This window comes from Pygocentrus nattereri, chromosome 30, assembly GCF_015220715.1.
Source record: "Pygocentrus nattereri isolate fPygNat1 chromosome 30, fPygNat1.pri, whole genome shotgun sequence".
Classification (NCBI taxonomy): Eukaryota; Metazoa; Chordata; class Actinopteri; order Characiformes; family Serrasalmidae; genus Pygocentrus; species Pygocentrus nattereri.
Genome location: NC_051240.1, coordinates 6,291,518 through 6,306,004, shown reverse-complemented (window position 1 = coordinate 6,306,004; position 14,487 = coordinate 6,291,518). Strand labels below are relative to the sequence as shown.

General features: G+C 39.7%; 1 protein-coding gene across 1 annotated transcript in view; it reads left to right on the top strand.

Annotated features, from left to right (window-relative positions):
- Window positions 1–14,487, top strand: part of LOC108424797 (alpha-1,6-mannosylglycoprotein 6-beta-N-acetylglucosaminyltransferase B-like) — a 239,736-nt gene that overhangs the window by 183,786 nt on the left and 41,463 nt on the right. The window contains exon 9 of the mRNA XM_017693034.2: window positions 9,578–9,709. Coding sequence (XP_017548523.1) covers window positions 9,578–9,709 — 132 coding nt within the window. The remainder of the gene's footprint in view (window positions 1–9,577; window positions 9,710–14,487) is intronic.

Genomic DNA, 14,487 nt, shown 5'->3' with positions numbered 1-14,487 from the left:
GGAGCAGCCCGCCATAACCTATAACCAAGGCAAGCCTTTAAATTCCTCAGTGTAGCCAGAGCCCATAGCTCCAGTGGATGGACACAAGCCCTGTCAGGCCATTAACCCCAGGCAATTCATCACAGAGGAGCAAGTAAAAGGATGGAAACCAATCACACGAGATGACGTCCAATATGGCCACTGGGATTATGGAGAGAGAGAGAGAGAGTGCTGAGCTCAAACTCAATACGCAAGGAGAGGTGTCGAATGTCCTCTCCTGTTACAGGTCAGGACAAGAGAACTCCAGAGCAAACCAGCTGACCAGCTTGTATTGGCTGACCGCAGCACAATACAAGTGTGGCTGGAAAGATTAAACAATGTAATAAAGCAGTGTGGACCCTACAGGCCCATGCACACACATTTTTAGATTAATTTGCAGCATGTAACAGATATATTTATCCGGATTGGCAGACTGTTTAAGAGGGAGGTAAACATTCTGTTAAGAATCATATTGCTAGCGTTAAATTATACGTCTTTAAAAGTGCAGAGTGAGGGTGTTATCCACTACACTAACCAGGACGAATCGATGAGTTAGCCCCTTAATAGATATGAACCTTTTTTCCATTTTCCGCCTGAAATCACACGCCCAAATCTTAAGGCTTTTACTCAGGCAGTACATATACTACAGAGAATTTCATGCTGTGATGTTACTGAAAAGATTTCAAAACTGAAAACACTGAAAGATATTGAAATGAGTCTGTGATGGTCAAAATATGATGAAAACAACAAAAATATAGGCGCTTCTTTTAAATTTAATTTAAAATTAAAAATTAAATGTAATTCTATAATGTCAATTTTAGTGACTACAAATTAGAGAGTTCATGTCCCCCCACATGTTCTGCTTTTGAAACTTGGGTTACCAGGGGTCTGCTTGCACCATGCAAAATTTGGGGTTGATTCCTCCTGCTGAGTTATTTAAACTGGAGTAGACAGTGAACAGGTGGCATCTCCAAATGGCCTTTTGGAGTCATCAAAGTCCCTCAACCTTTCTAAAATGAAAATAACACATTTTACTACAGAAGAAAAGTGGATATGTATTATCCACACGTGATGGCAACACCCTATACTGTATTGTTTTACCTTTCTCGATAAACTATCGTTATGCAACTCACCAACTGGCCTTTTTAACTTCTCACCGACAGAGAAGAATTTTATCTGGTTTTGTTTTATTCTAATTCACCTTTTAATTCTAGTGCCTAACAAGGAACGGTCACTAGTAAATAATGGAAAAGAGGTAGGAGGTAAAGGTTTCCCTTTTTCTTGTTATATTTAGTCAAAGTTCACTATTATAAAAATATTTGCAAGATCTATGTACAATAACTATTTACATTTGCATGCAATATAAATGTATTAAATATGTAATATTCAGTGATCATCGCAAGTGGCCTCACAGCAGGTGCTGCTCAAAATGCCACACGGAACATAAATCCTTGGTTTTATGTGTTTTACAATAACGAAAACTTGGTTTAGCAAGATGTTAGCTTTCCTCATGCTCTGTTTACGTGTTGGCTGTCGAGGGATGGCTGCAAGTGAAATATTCTGTTGTTTGTAATGGAACCATGATGGAAAGTTGCCACTGCCAGTGAACTGCCATTAAGAGTTGAAAAAGAGTGACAAACGAAGCCATTAACTGCCATCAAGAGTTCATGTTTAACTTTTCCAGTTAACGATGGCAGTGAAATCAACCAACATCTTGTCATTGAAGTCGAATTAGACAAACAGTTGACAGCTTCTAAAGATCTTTTCTGATGGACATCCATTTTTTGCAGTAATACTGTAACCATGCCAGCATGTGTGTGGCTTCATGCCACTGTCAGTCTCATGCCAAGGCATGGAACATTTTGTTTTAGCATCAACATGTAAACAGCTTTACTGCTGATATCAATTTTTTCAAAATAATTCTGGGTGTGATTTCCAATGTTCTGTGGTGATGTGCTCATCAGTGATAGGTCAGAATTACTTCATACAAAATCCAGATATCAGAACCCGGAGGAGGCACCTATGAAGGAACCCATGTTATCCAACCTGTAAGCTCTATTCCCGGAATGAAGTTGAGCAAATCATGCCTCACCAGACTGGATCTCTAACAATAGTGGAGGCCATATAAAATATAACTGTTATGCATGACATTCAAGAGAGAACGTGTACAGTGTGAAGGTCAATCTATGCATGCGACTGATCTCTTATCGTATTGATATTTAGTATAAAATTGGTGATGTATGTGAAGGGCAACTCTTTCATAGCAGCACCTTTGGAACTTTTATGCCTGTGGTCATCTAAAGTGTGGTTACTCTTTACACGTTTCCCAATTTAACACTAAGCAGCTACCATGCTGCAATGACTGCAGCAAGGAATGTACCCTGAGTTTTTTTATTTATGTAGGGTGTGTTTCAGTGTTTTACTTAATGCATTTAAAATATTGTGAGTGTGAACTGAAAAATATGTGCATTTGTGAGATCCTGCTGGTGTGAGTTCATGCTTGTTTCTTCACAGCAGCTGCTGTTTCTTTCCTGTAGTGCTGTTGATGTAGTAAATGCAATGCTGCTTTTTTTGGTGCAAGGTTTTTGTGAGATGTATCTCCTTTCCCCTTTGATCTACAGCAATGTTGGCCAATCTATAATGCAGTGCACAGTTAACCCCTTAAATGGCCAGGGTCTGCTGGCAGGCCCAAGGTTTTATTACACACGTCTATCACCTAATAGCTCAGCCAGTCTTAGTATGTAATAAGCCTGGGAGGCTAAAAAGTCGGTAACACTGCTACTTCACATTGTTATATGTCATGATGAATGTCATTCCAGGATTATGTGCATTAATATGACAGTGAGTGTGTTTAGTTGCACTCAATAATCCGATCATAGTTAGATTTGTGCAGTTGTCTGATTATTCAAATGTTTATGCAAACAGCACAGTCTAATTTCTTAGGCCGGATTAAGGTTTAGAAATCCCATCACAACATCTGATAAGAGCTGGATTTTAGCTCAGTGCTCAGATTTCTCAGTGCATGTAAACTCTTACTCTAATCTTCGGATTACTCAGTCTGCACATATGCGAAAACAGACAGCGGTACCAGAAATAAGCAAGCAGCTTTGCCGTGAGACACAGCAAAACAGTTTTGGAGCAACACTGAAACCAAGCACATGTTTGATAAATTGAATGATTAAAATTTTCTGGCTTTTTTAGATGATATATATTCATATTTTTATGTAAAATGGCATGATGCAGCCACATGTTTTTATGATATGTTTACATCACGTCTTCTGGGAATTTCTTGGCCGGTTGCAAAGCCAAAATCTTGATTACTGCCTTATTTATGTAGACCTTGAATTTTCCCATTATCTGATTACCCAAGTGCATGTAAATGCATATAAATGATTTTTTTAAATTATTATTATTTATATGTATAAACTACACCAAATTATATTTGATGTTTGCAAGATATGTTAACTGTGAAGACTGCGTAAGGCTTATTTGCTAAACTATTTTCTGTCTTTATAATTATTGTTGTAACATTTCACTCATTTCATGTAGTTATGATCAAATTTGTAAATGCCAGGGTTGCCTTTTGTTGCCTTTTTTATACTTCAGTGGTTGGATTTCAACCACATCTTCAGTGTGCAGGCTGCAGGAAAACAAAGTTGCTTTCATGTGATTTCTGTAGGTTGGGCCAGAATGGGTGTATGTGTGTGTTCATAGAGCTGTGTTGCTGGAGGCGGTCTCACACTCGGTTAGTTGGCCTGAGTGATTTGCCATGGCTGTTTGTGTGCTGGCTGTGCTGCCGGGCCAGACGCCACCCAGACTAATAAGGCTTATTATGGCTGGGTACGGTAGCCTGCAGAATTACCCACAGCGATTAGGTCCCCAGTGAATCATCACCACTGTCAATATATATACCACACTTCACACTTCACAGACACACATTTCCACTTTAATGGAACCCTGCACAAAGCATTTATTGAACCTTAAGCAAAGCTTAATGTGTTATTGTTTGTTGTGTGCTGAGTAATAATGGGTTTTGAGCCTCAGTTTGGTGCTAATGGTCTTCTTTATCTTTTAACCATTAGAAGTCACAGTTATCTGCCATGGCAACAAAATCACACTGCTATTTCATGTGAAATATTTCTTGCTCTTATCTCATTGAAACAAGAACAGAAGTTCTGTGGAAAGCATACATTCAAAAATACCACACATTTATTATTTGTAAGCAGAAAAGGAGATATGAATGTGATGGAAGGCTGCTATGTGTCTTCTTTGGTCTATATGTGTTTAGATATTATATATATTTTTATGATTTTGTACTTCTGACAGCAGAAAAGATGAAGTGCAGACAGAATGTAAATGAAGTTAACCCCTTAATTCACCAGTAGGCTTTTCTTCTTCGCACTTATAATATGGGAATAACTTTATAGGCGTGCATTGTTTTCCACTTTGTTACTGAATAATATGATGGGGATGTAATTAAGCCCAGTATAATATTGTAACTTGTGTGGTGTTATCTAGTAACATGATTGCATTTAACACATCGCATCAAGTAAATCCACTCACTCATCAGTTAAATTTTCTTGTTCTCCTGGATCAAAGGGGGTGCGGGAGCCTATCTCAATGCTCATTGGGCAAGAGTTGCCCTAGACAGGTCACCAGTCCCTCACAGAGCAACACACACATTTACACCTAGGGGCAGTTTAGCAGGCCAATTGATCTGACTGCATGTCTTTAGACTGCGGAAGGAAACCCACATAGACACAGAGTGAACAAATTCCACACTAAAAGAACCCTAGTTACCCGGCTGGGGGGTCGAACCCAGACCCAGACCATCTTTTTCCAAAAGCAGTTGTTATATTATGATCTAGATTGTATCACAAATTTTGGTTCCAGATTTTTCTGATGCACTCAGTCATCACCTGATTTAACATAAAGAAGGACTGATTAGCCAAATCAGGTATTTGAAGAAAACTACAAATAATGCTAGCTTGCCTCAATGACAGCTGATTAAACAAGCACATAAAACCACCGAGTATTATATTAATATAATTTTTATTTATTGCAATATGTTTTGTTTGTTTGTTTGTTTTTTAGCAAATACATTCTTGCTGGCCAGATCAAATCTCAGGTGCCTAAACCTTTTGCCAAGTACAGTATATAGTACCTTGACAATGGCTACATGGTTCTTATTTATTCTGTGAAAACTGCTGTAAATTTAAGCAATAGAGCACCCGAAGAGTGTGTTATCGCAAAATGACATCACGGCTGTGATTTGGTCGCTGTAGATCATCACAGTCATGATGTCAATCACGATAACACACAACCTCTAGTGTTCTATTGCTTTTATACAACAGTTAAATAAAGTAAGAAATAAATAAACTGGGCCATGAATGTATCATTTCATAATGTCAGTAATTGCTTCTGCCATTTTGTTTGGCGAATGGTATTCCGTTCATTTTTGGCTGATTCCAGGATAGGATTCCAGGATTTAGGTGTTCTTCTATCTCAGCTGCTGACTGAAAAGCTTGCTCAGTGGTGATGACAGCTTGGGAACTGGGAATAGTCTCATTTTCAGAGATCGGTTGTCGGTCAAATGTGATCTTAAAAGTATCCATTTTCTGTTTGTGCACAAAGGAAGAAGTTAAAACGTTCACATGGCTTGGGCGTCTCCTACAGCTGTCAAAGACGTTGCTTAGCAACAGTGTCTCAGTGGAGTGATACAGTGTTTGTGGAAAAAACATGCTGTTATGGCCAAATAACAGCACGGTTAGAACGCTTCTTAGCCAGTCAGCCTGCGTGGCCAGAACTAATAGCTGTATAAAGCACTTTAAAGAATTCTAAATAGAGGTTATATACAGCACATTGTAAAAAAAAATATCATAAAAATCGTAGTAACTTTTTTTTTTTACATTCAACTTGCGTCCAATGTTGACGGAACAGTAATTTGCGTTTTACATGAACCGAGTGACTATGTACTGTGAAGGATAACCTATGTTAACAGTTGTGCAATATGAAATATTATTGGATGTATAAATAAACTGACAGTGCATTATGCAATATTTATGGACAAATAAACAAAGTGGCAGTGCAATATGAAATATGTATAGATGTGTAAACAAAGTGGCAGTGCATAGTAATATAAATAGAGAGATATAATGTAATGTAACGTCCAGCTGGTGCCCAGTGGGCCAGTCTTGTCAGTGGCTCAGTGATGAGGTGCTGATCAGTGCGATTGCTGTTGGTAAACGATATCCTGTACTGTCCCTTACTGGTGAGTCTGGTGCTTCGCTGTCTGACCAGTAGGTCATGGAGGGGAAGTGATGTACTGTGCAGGATAGCAGTGATTTTAGTAAATGACCTTCTTTAAACCGTTACCTCAAAACCATGAAGTGAGCAGTCCAAGACTGAGCCAGGCTTCTTGATCAGTTTGTTGAGCTTTTTGTTGAGCACTCCCCCCTTCTGATGCCGCCTCCCCAGCAGCCTGCTGCAAAGAAGACAGCACTGGCAACAGCAAACTGGTAGAAGACATAAATTAATACACTGGCATATACACTAAATTAATATCTGTGAACACCAAACTCAACATCACACTGCTCTCAGACCACCTTAGCCTTTTTGGAACTCTCCACTTCCTTCATAAATACTCAGATTTGTCGTTGTGATGCTGCTTGTTTCCACCATTGCTGTGGAGATGTTGCTGATTCCTCTGTTTCATTTGTTTGAATACAAAGACCCTGTGGCTAGCCTTCAAACCCAGCTGCTGCTTCTGTGGAGAGATGAAATGGAAGGAAGATAAGAGGGGGTTCGGGGAAAGCCTCTCCATCTGTTCAGTAATGCAAGTCCTCCCCCCTTCACAAAGCCAGGCAGATAGAGAGGTACAGTAGAAAGCAGGGCCACAGTGGGCTGGGATTTCATCTGGAGTGCATGTGGAGGACTTTGCTATCTGTTTCCCTGCTTTTTCATCTTTTTGTCTTCAGGTGATTCCATCAACATCTCAATCTCTCTTATGCTTTCTCTGTGAAGGCATTCATTTGCTGTGTAAGTACTAGAGTGTTATGCCTCAAAGTTCACTGGAGATAACAAAAGCACATTATATGAATTATTTCTGAATTGTAGCACATTGAAAAAAGCGAAGAAGTGGTTCGGAACTCTTAATCTACACCACATTTGCATTTGTATGCGAAGAAGGGGTGTTTTTGTTATGGTATGATGACATTAAGTCAATGAAAAGTTATTGTTGTTTAACGTCTCACATTTCTTTTATTGTGATTGAAATGAAAATGGACAGAAAAACATGCAGATAGAAACCTGTCTATGACTTAAATGTAAAACGAATTATGGACTCAGCAACTCTATATATCTAATCTATAATTATATACTATATTATACATATTTGAAAAGTAAAAAATAAAACTCTCAAATCTTTGGGTTAACATTGTAGCATATAAATAATTGATGCCCCAGTGATGCTGTGCCAACATTACACCATAATACAGCTGAGTAAAAACGCCTATAAGTACTTCTTAATGATGAGTGACCTCAGCCTCTATTGGGTCAGCCTCATTTTCCTAAAAGAGCCTCTTCATTCTTCAGAACGGCTTTTGGTTGAACCACAAACTGCTGCCACAGGAAACAATACAGTGTGAATGATTTCAGATTTGCCTTCATGCCTATGGCAGACAATGTTTAGCTACTGTCCAAGGGTTAATGCCTGTTGACCCTTCAGACCTTGATGAACTCGATACCCAGAGATGGATTAGAATCATTTTTTTAACAGCACTAGAGTTTTAAGGAATAGAGAGTTAAATGATTTGCACATCATCACATTTCGTTTTTATTTACATTTGGCACAGCATCCCAACACTGTCGTAAACTAGGGCATAGTTAGTTTAGACCATGCCGTCAACATATGATTGAAATAGGAGAAGAGATTGAAAGACTGCATGAAGGGATAGAACTCTGAGTAGCTGAGATGGAATTCTGGGCAATTTCTGCTTGGGCTTGCCCTTTTAACAATTTTCAGAAAGGTTCTAGAAACTTATAGAACCATATAACAACACATTCTCCACCAATCCGAAGAACCGTTTCACCATGCAAAGAACTAGTTAAGCATGAAACAGTTCTTCAGATTGATGGAGAATATCCTGTGGATAGTTCCATATAGAACCTTTTTGAAAAGGGATCTGCATAGCACAACACAGTCACAGGCTTGACATAGTGACAATAGCAGAACACTTTTTGGTGCCAACCTTTCAAAAACAGTCTATATACAGTAGAACCACATAACAGCACATTCTCCATCAAGCTGAAGAACCATTTCACCATGCAAAGAACCATCTTAGCACAAATTTGTTCTTCAGCTTGATGGAGAATATGCTGTAGATGGTTATACAATCCCATTTCCAAAAAGGTTGGGACGCTTTGCAGAATGTAAATAAAAATAGAATGCAATGATATGGAAATCGTGTAAACCATATCTTAAAGGAAAAGGCTCCAACGACATCATTTTTAATTTGAGAAAACTTCACTTCAATGGGGAAAATACTCACATTAGTGGGTTTCTTTGGTCGCTCGCAGAGCCATCTTGCCAATTGTTCTTTTTTCTTATAACAGTCCAACATAATGTTTGGAGTGTGTCTCTGAAAAACCTCTATTTGGAGGGCCATGCATCCCTATCACTTTGCCCTACCCCTCTATCGCCACTAAATTGAGCCCACCCTACCCCAAGGTTTGAACGTGCAAAACGGAAGGCTAAGGTTTAAGTGGTAGGGGCAAAAAGCGAAATGGGATTGGGCCTAAGAATTGTCCAACTAATGGCAAAACTTTCTCCATCTTGTTGACTTTTGCTCAAGTGATCTTTTTTTAAGAAATGTAAAGCCAATCTGTTTTCTGAATGAAAACATTGTCTTTTTTATTCTGTGCACTTGGTTGTATGCAGTAAACACTCCCATGCTAAATAATGATGAATGAATGAATAAAAATAACATGAGCCAAGTCCAAAATAATATCGTTTTTATTGATGATTTTGGTCCAGCTTTTAACCCTATAGAGAACATTTGGTCTCACATTACACACAAAGTAGCTCAGCAATGTTTTTCAGCTTTTTGATGCCATCAGTGGAGCTGAGTGGAACAATATTGACTTTGTTTCCATGAAAGACTCTCTGCAACCTCCCACCACCCTCACAATGACTTACTGCATCAAATTGTTTGATTCTTGCTAATCTACTGACTAATGATTTCTTATAATTATTAAAAGATGGTTAAAAGCTTAATGTTTTGCCATTTCAGGCTTAGTCCTTTTATTTTGCTTGACAAAAGTGTTGACAGGTGCATTAAGGAAGTGAGTGAGCCACTCTCTCTCTCTCTCTCTCTCTCTCTCTCTCTCTCTCTCTCTCTCTCTCTCTCTCTCTCTCTCTCTCTCTCTCAGTTTTTGGACCAACTGATATAGCTGCCCACTGGGAATGCTCCTTGTAACCCTGATCACCAGCAAGACACACTGTATGAACTTATAAGATGAAATAAGACCCCCTGAATCCCCTGTTTTTTGCCCCCTTCAGATTTCTCGGTGTGCCCCCAGGAAGAGGAAGCTGTCCACTGACAGGGCCGCTGCCCTTTGACCTCATCTACACAGACTACCACGGCTTGCAGCAGATGAAACAGCACATGGGGCTCTCCTTAAAGAAACACAAGTCAGTATCAGACTCTTCTCTCTGTGTGTTTGTTATATTTTGCACCTTTTCAGAAAAGCCATGTCCTTATATTGAAGTAAAACCGGAAAGAAGCAGGGATAACATTTTCATGAAGGTTAGGATTAGAATTAAGCTTAGAAAAGCCTTTTAAACTATAGACTCTTACATAAATACTAGATGGAGATACATTGTTTGAATTAATCATTGTAGTGCAGGATGAAGCCCAGCGGCTGTGTAGTGTATGTTGCTCTAATGTAGCTCTTGTTCCAATACAGCTATTGAATGACTTTTAAAGCAATACATTCAACACCTTCAGTACAATAAACTTATTGGAGAACTATGGGAAATTCAACAAGCAGCAAACTAACAACAGCAACGTGTAAATCTCCAGGATTCAGTGTGTCATCCTTTACATTTATTGCAGCTTCCATTCCTTTCAGGAGACACATTTTCAGTTTCTCAAAGAATCTGCAGACACACCTCCAAAGTTCAGTCTTAGAAGTTGGTTGACCATTTTTTGAAACACGTTCAGTGATGCTGAGGTCTGGATTCTGGGGTGGTCAGCCCATTGCCCATAGAAGAAGCCCATTGCTTGTTTGTTTCATGTGTTTGTCTCCTTTTCTCAGTGAGGCTTCTTGAACAGCTACACATCCTTGCAGAGCCATAGCGCTGTGAGTTAAGGTTCTCACAGTGTAATGATGGACAGAAACACCTGTGGATGTTTTTAGATCTGAAGCAGCTTGATTTTCTCCTCTCTCTCAAAGATTAAAGCTTTAAGTGCTCTTTATCTGAAGGTGGCAGTTTTGGTGTCTACCAGGCCTTCCAGGTGGTTGTTAGGAGAACATTTTCTCTGTGGCTTTTAATCATTTCTTGAAGTCAAGTTTTAGAAACTCTTGAATTTTTTCCTAATTATTTCTCACTGACTTTCTCCTTTCTTATATCTCCTGAAAAAGGAATAACTTATGTTTAATGGTGGTTTTGACTGAAAATGAAATAAATGAAGGGTTCTTTCTTCTGCACCAGACAAGGTATACAACCAAATGAGGTGCATTTCTCACTGCAGGTTTTTTCAAGGCTTTTCTATTCAGTATCTCTACTTCCATGCTGCTAAATTTCCTCCTGCTCTCTGCTCTGACTGGCTTCATTTCAAAGCCCTCTCACTTACACAAGACAGTGATTAGCTGAATCACTTTAATTAGAGCTTTGCTTAATCAAGCCACCAGTTTCTCTCTCTCTCTCTCTAATTCTCACTCCTCTGTAACTGCTCCTGTCCCTCCAGGCGGGCGATTCTCTGGTTCTCTCTTTGACTCCCACCACAGCCACAGAAACAGTTCGTATATGTGTGCGCAGAGCCGGCGACTCATGCTCCTTTTAGCCGTGTCTGTCAACAGATTATTGTTGTTATTCTGCTGTCAGCTTCACGGTGTAAATAGTGTTTATCGATCCAGGCGATACAGACATGCTCATCAACAAACGTTCACACACCCCCACCTCGCTCTCACACTTCTGAGAACAGCAGACGCATTGACTGAAAGTGGCGTGAAACAGGGAGCAGCTTTGCTGTTGGTATTATCTCGCCAGGAGCCTTAAAGAAAGGCTCCAGTTGCACCAGCTGCAAGTCCAGGTTCTTGCTAGTTATAACGTGAGTGTTTATTAGGTTAAGGTTTGCTCATTACTCTCATTGCTTATTGCTGCACTACAAAAGCTCATATTGGTAGCATTTAATTCTATAGTATGTAAAGCACCCAGTGGAAAAAAAAACATATATATATATACATATATATATATATATATATATATATATATATATATATTTACTTTTAAAATATAAAAAATCTAGATATTCAGGGTAACAGTACAACATATATTGTAATATGAGTCTCACAATTCAATAGGCACAGACACTGAACAATATGTAAACTTACTATAAAACTGATTGCATTGTATTAAATAAAGTAAAATATATAAAACAAGCAAGCTGTCAATAAAGGAAGATCCTCTCACTTCTGAAAAACAGCTTTCTCTATACCTTAAAAATCAAGAGCAGGGAGGAGAAGCAGTCTCCCCATAAGCATATATTAATTTGTGGCTATATATACGCACAGAACGTTTAACGTGTGTGTGTGTGTGTGTGTGTGTGTGTGTGTGTGTGTGTGTGTGTGTGTGTGTGTGTGTGTGTGCATATATGGTAAGCCATGACTATTAGATCTAGGCCTTTAGTTTGAGCCATGGATTAAAAGCAGGAAAACATACCTCTATTATAATGCTAGTTTCTGCTGGCACCCCTATGGGACTCTAGTAGTATGTTAGTGCAACAATTACAATATGTTTTGGCTGTTTTTGATTACATCAAAAGCTTTTTTGAAGCTTGTAGAAAACTTTATATTTCACCTTTTCTAGTGTCTCTTAATAAAGAGTCTTGGCATAGAGCTGTCAATGCTGTTTTCCATTTCCAACTGAGATATTTCCTTAAACATTACATGGCTAATGCAGATTTTAAAACTATAGAAATACAAACCCACACAAAACAGTACAAAATTCACTCTGAAGCAAACACACATAGATCTTTACCACACACAACCTTTTTTATAACCCATGAGTTTTGAAATAGTTGGAAACATTTTTTTGTAGGTTTAATTTTAGGCTTGGCTACTAATATTACATCTTCTTGCACATGTTTAGCATCAATACTGACCAACATTAGTGGCCTTCTATTGAGGAAAAACCCCTAGACGTTAACTGTTAGTCATTGTCCTTTCACATATCATGTGTCGTCACTAACATTGACTAGAAACAGGTTCCAATGTCAGTATATGTTTGGTTCAGGCCTTGGCTCATGTTCTGATGTAGTCTATTGATCCATATTGATCCAACATTGCCCACACAGAGATGTAATCTTCTCTGGCTTCAAAAAAGGTCTCTTTTTTTCTTTTTTTAACTTGGTGTTGCCATTTCAACATGTACATGGCAGCTGTATTTATACAATTATATTGTATAATGCATCGTATTTTGGAGATGTGGCTGTATATTAGAAAAACTGAAAGTGAGTCACCTGAAAAGAATGAAAGCTGTATATATAGAAAAAAATTATATTTTATTTATTTGAGGGATCTGTGAAATTTAAATGTATGTTTTTGACATTTTACCTTAAACCGGAAACGAATTTGTAAATTACATAAATGAATGAATGCACATTATGTTATTACACATAAAGTTCTGTTGTGTTTACAGTCCAGCATCTATCCACAAGGCCAACCTGTGGTATCTTCTCTGGCTTCCTCTACTTCTACAGGCAACCAGCTATGCTGAAGCACAGATTGTAGCGCATGGCCTTGATTAAACGCTCCTGCTACTGGCACTCAGGATTGTAAACAGACGTGGATATTGAAATGAGCAGGGGGAATTTTTGGCTGTAGCCCTCTCTAATGCATTATTAATAAAGTGGAGATGGTGATGGTATGGGGTCATAAAAGTAAGCTAATGAAAGTAGCTGGGAGCTTTATGAAGCCTGATTAATGGGGTGCTGTCAGGAAAGGGCGTTAGGCTAGAAGCAAAAGGGTGACTTAGGGATTAGGAACGGGTATGTGTAATTAGTTTACCAGGTGGTGATTAAATAACAATTTCTCATCTGAGTCTTCAATATTTATCTCATCTGAATCTTTAATGTGTCTCACCCGAGTCTCATCTGAGTCTCCAATATGTATCTCACCTGAGTCTTCGATACTATCTCACTTGAGTCTCCAATATATATCTCACCTGAATGTGTTGCGGGACGGCGGGGAGGCAGACCCAAGTGCAGAACTGAAACCCAGCAAAAACAAAAAGGTAACAAGATATAGGGGGCAATGCTATACGCAGCTGCCGTTGCTACTAATGAGTTCTCAGGAACTCCTCAGGATCGGGCAACTGGAGGACCAAAGGGGATGTTAACTGTGCCTTGATCTCCTCAATAGCCTTCTGGGCTTTGCTGGTCCAACAAAAGGGCTTCTGGGTAAGGGCGTTGAGGGGTGCCACCACGGAACTGAAGTTCCTCACAAAGCGCCGAAAGAAGTTGGCAAATCCCAAGAAGCGTTGGACCAGCCGGAGAGAGGTAGGACATGGCCAGTCCATGGCCAGTCCACCATGGCTTTGATCTTGGCTGGGTCCATGCGCAGGGTGGCCATGGACACCACAAAGCCCAAGAAGGATATTGTGGCAGCATAGAACACCAACCTCTCCAGCTTGATGTATAGGCGGTCTCCGACATGTTCGTTTAGGGAACAGCTGTAGATGAGTATGTCGTCGAGGTAGACATACACATAGGGGTCCAACGCTTCTCAGAGGACTTCTTTTTTGAAGCGTTGGAAAACTGCAGGGGTGTTCATTAACCTGAAGGGCATAACCAGGTACTCATAATGCCCTGTGGGAGTGATGAATGCTGTCTTCCACTCATCCCCCTGTCGAATGCGGATGGGGTTGTAAGCAGATTGGTTGTAACTCCACCTTGGTGAAAACTGTGGCTTGCTGCAGCTTGAGGTCCCAGTATTCTTTGGGGACCGCTGTGAGGTCCGGCCTAGTGGGACGTGTGGGAGAGGGTGCTTTACGGGGGGACAAGAGTCAGCCAGGCAATGCCCGTCGCACCGGGGGCCCCACACATACACAGACTGGATAGACCAGTCAATGCAGGGATTGTGCTGCCTCAACCAAGGGAACCCCAGCACCAGTCGTAAGTGTGGGGCTTGGGTGAAATACAGTACAATATTCTCCCAGCTCTGCGGCCAACGTGATGTTAAGAAAGC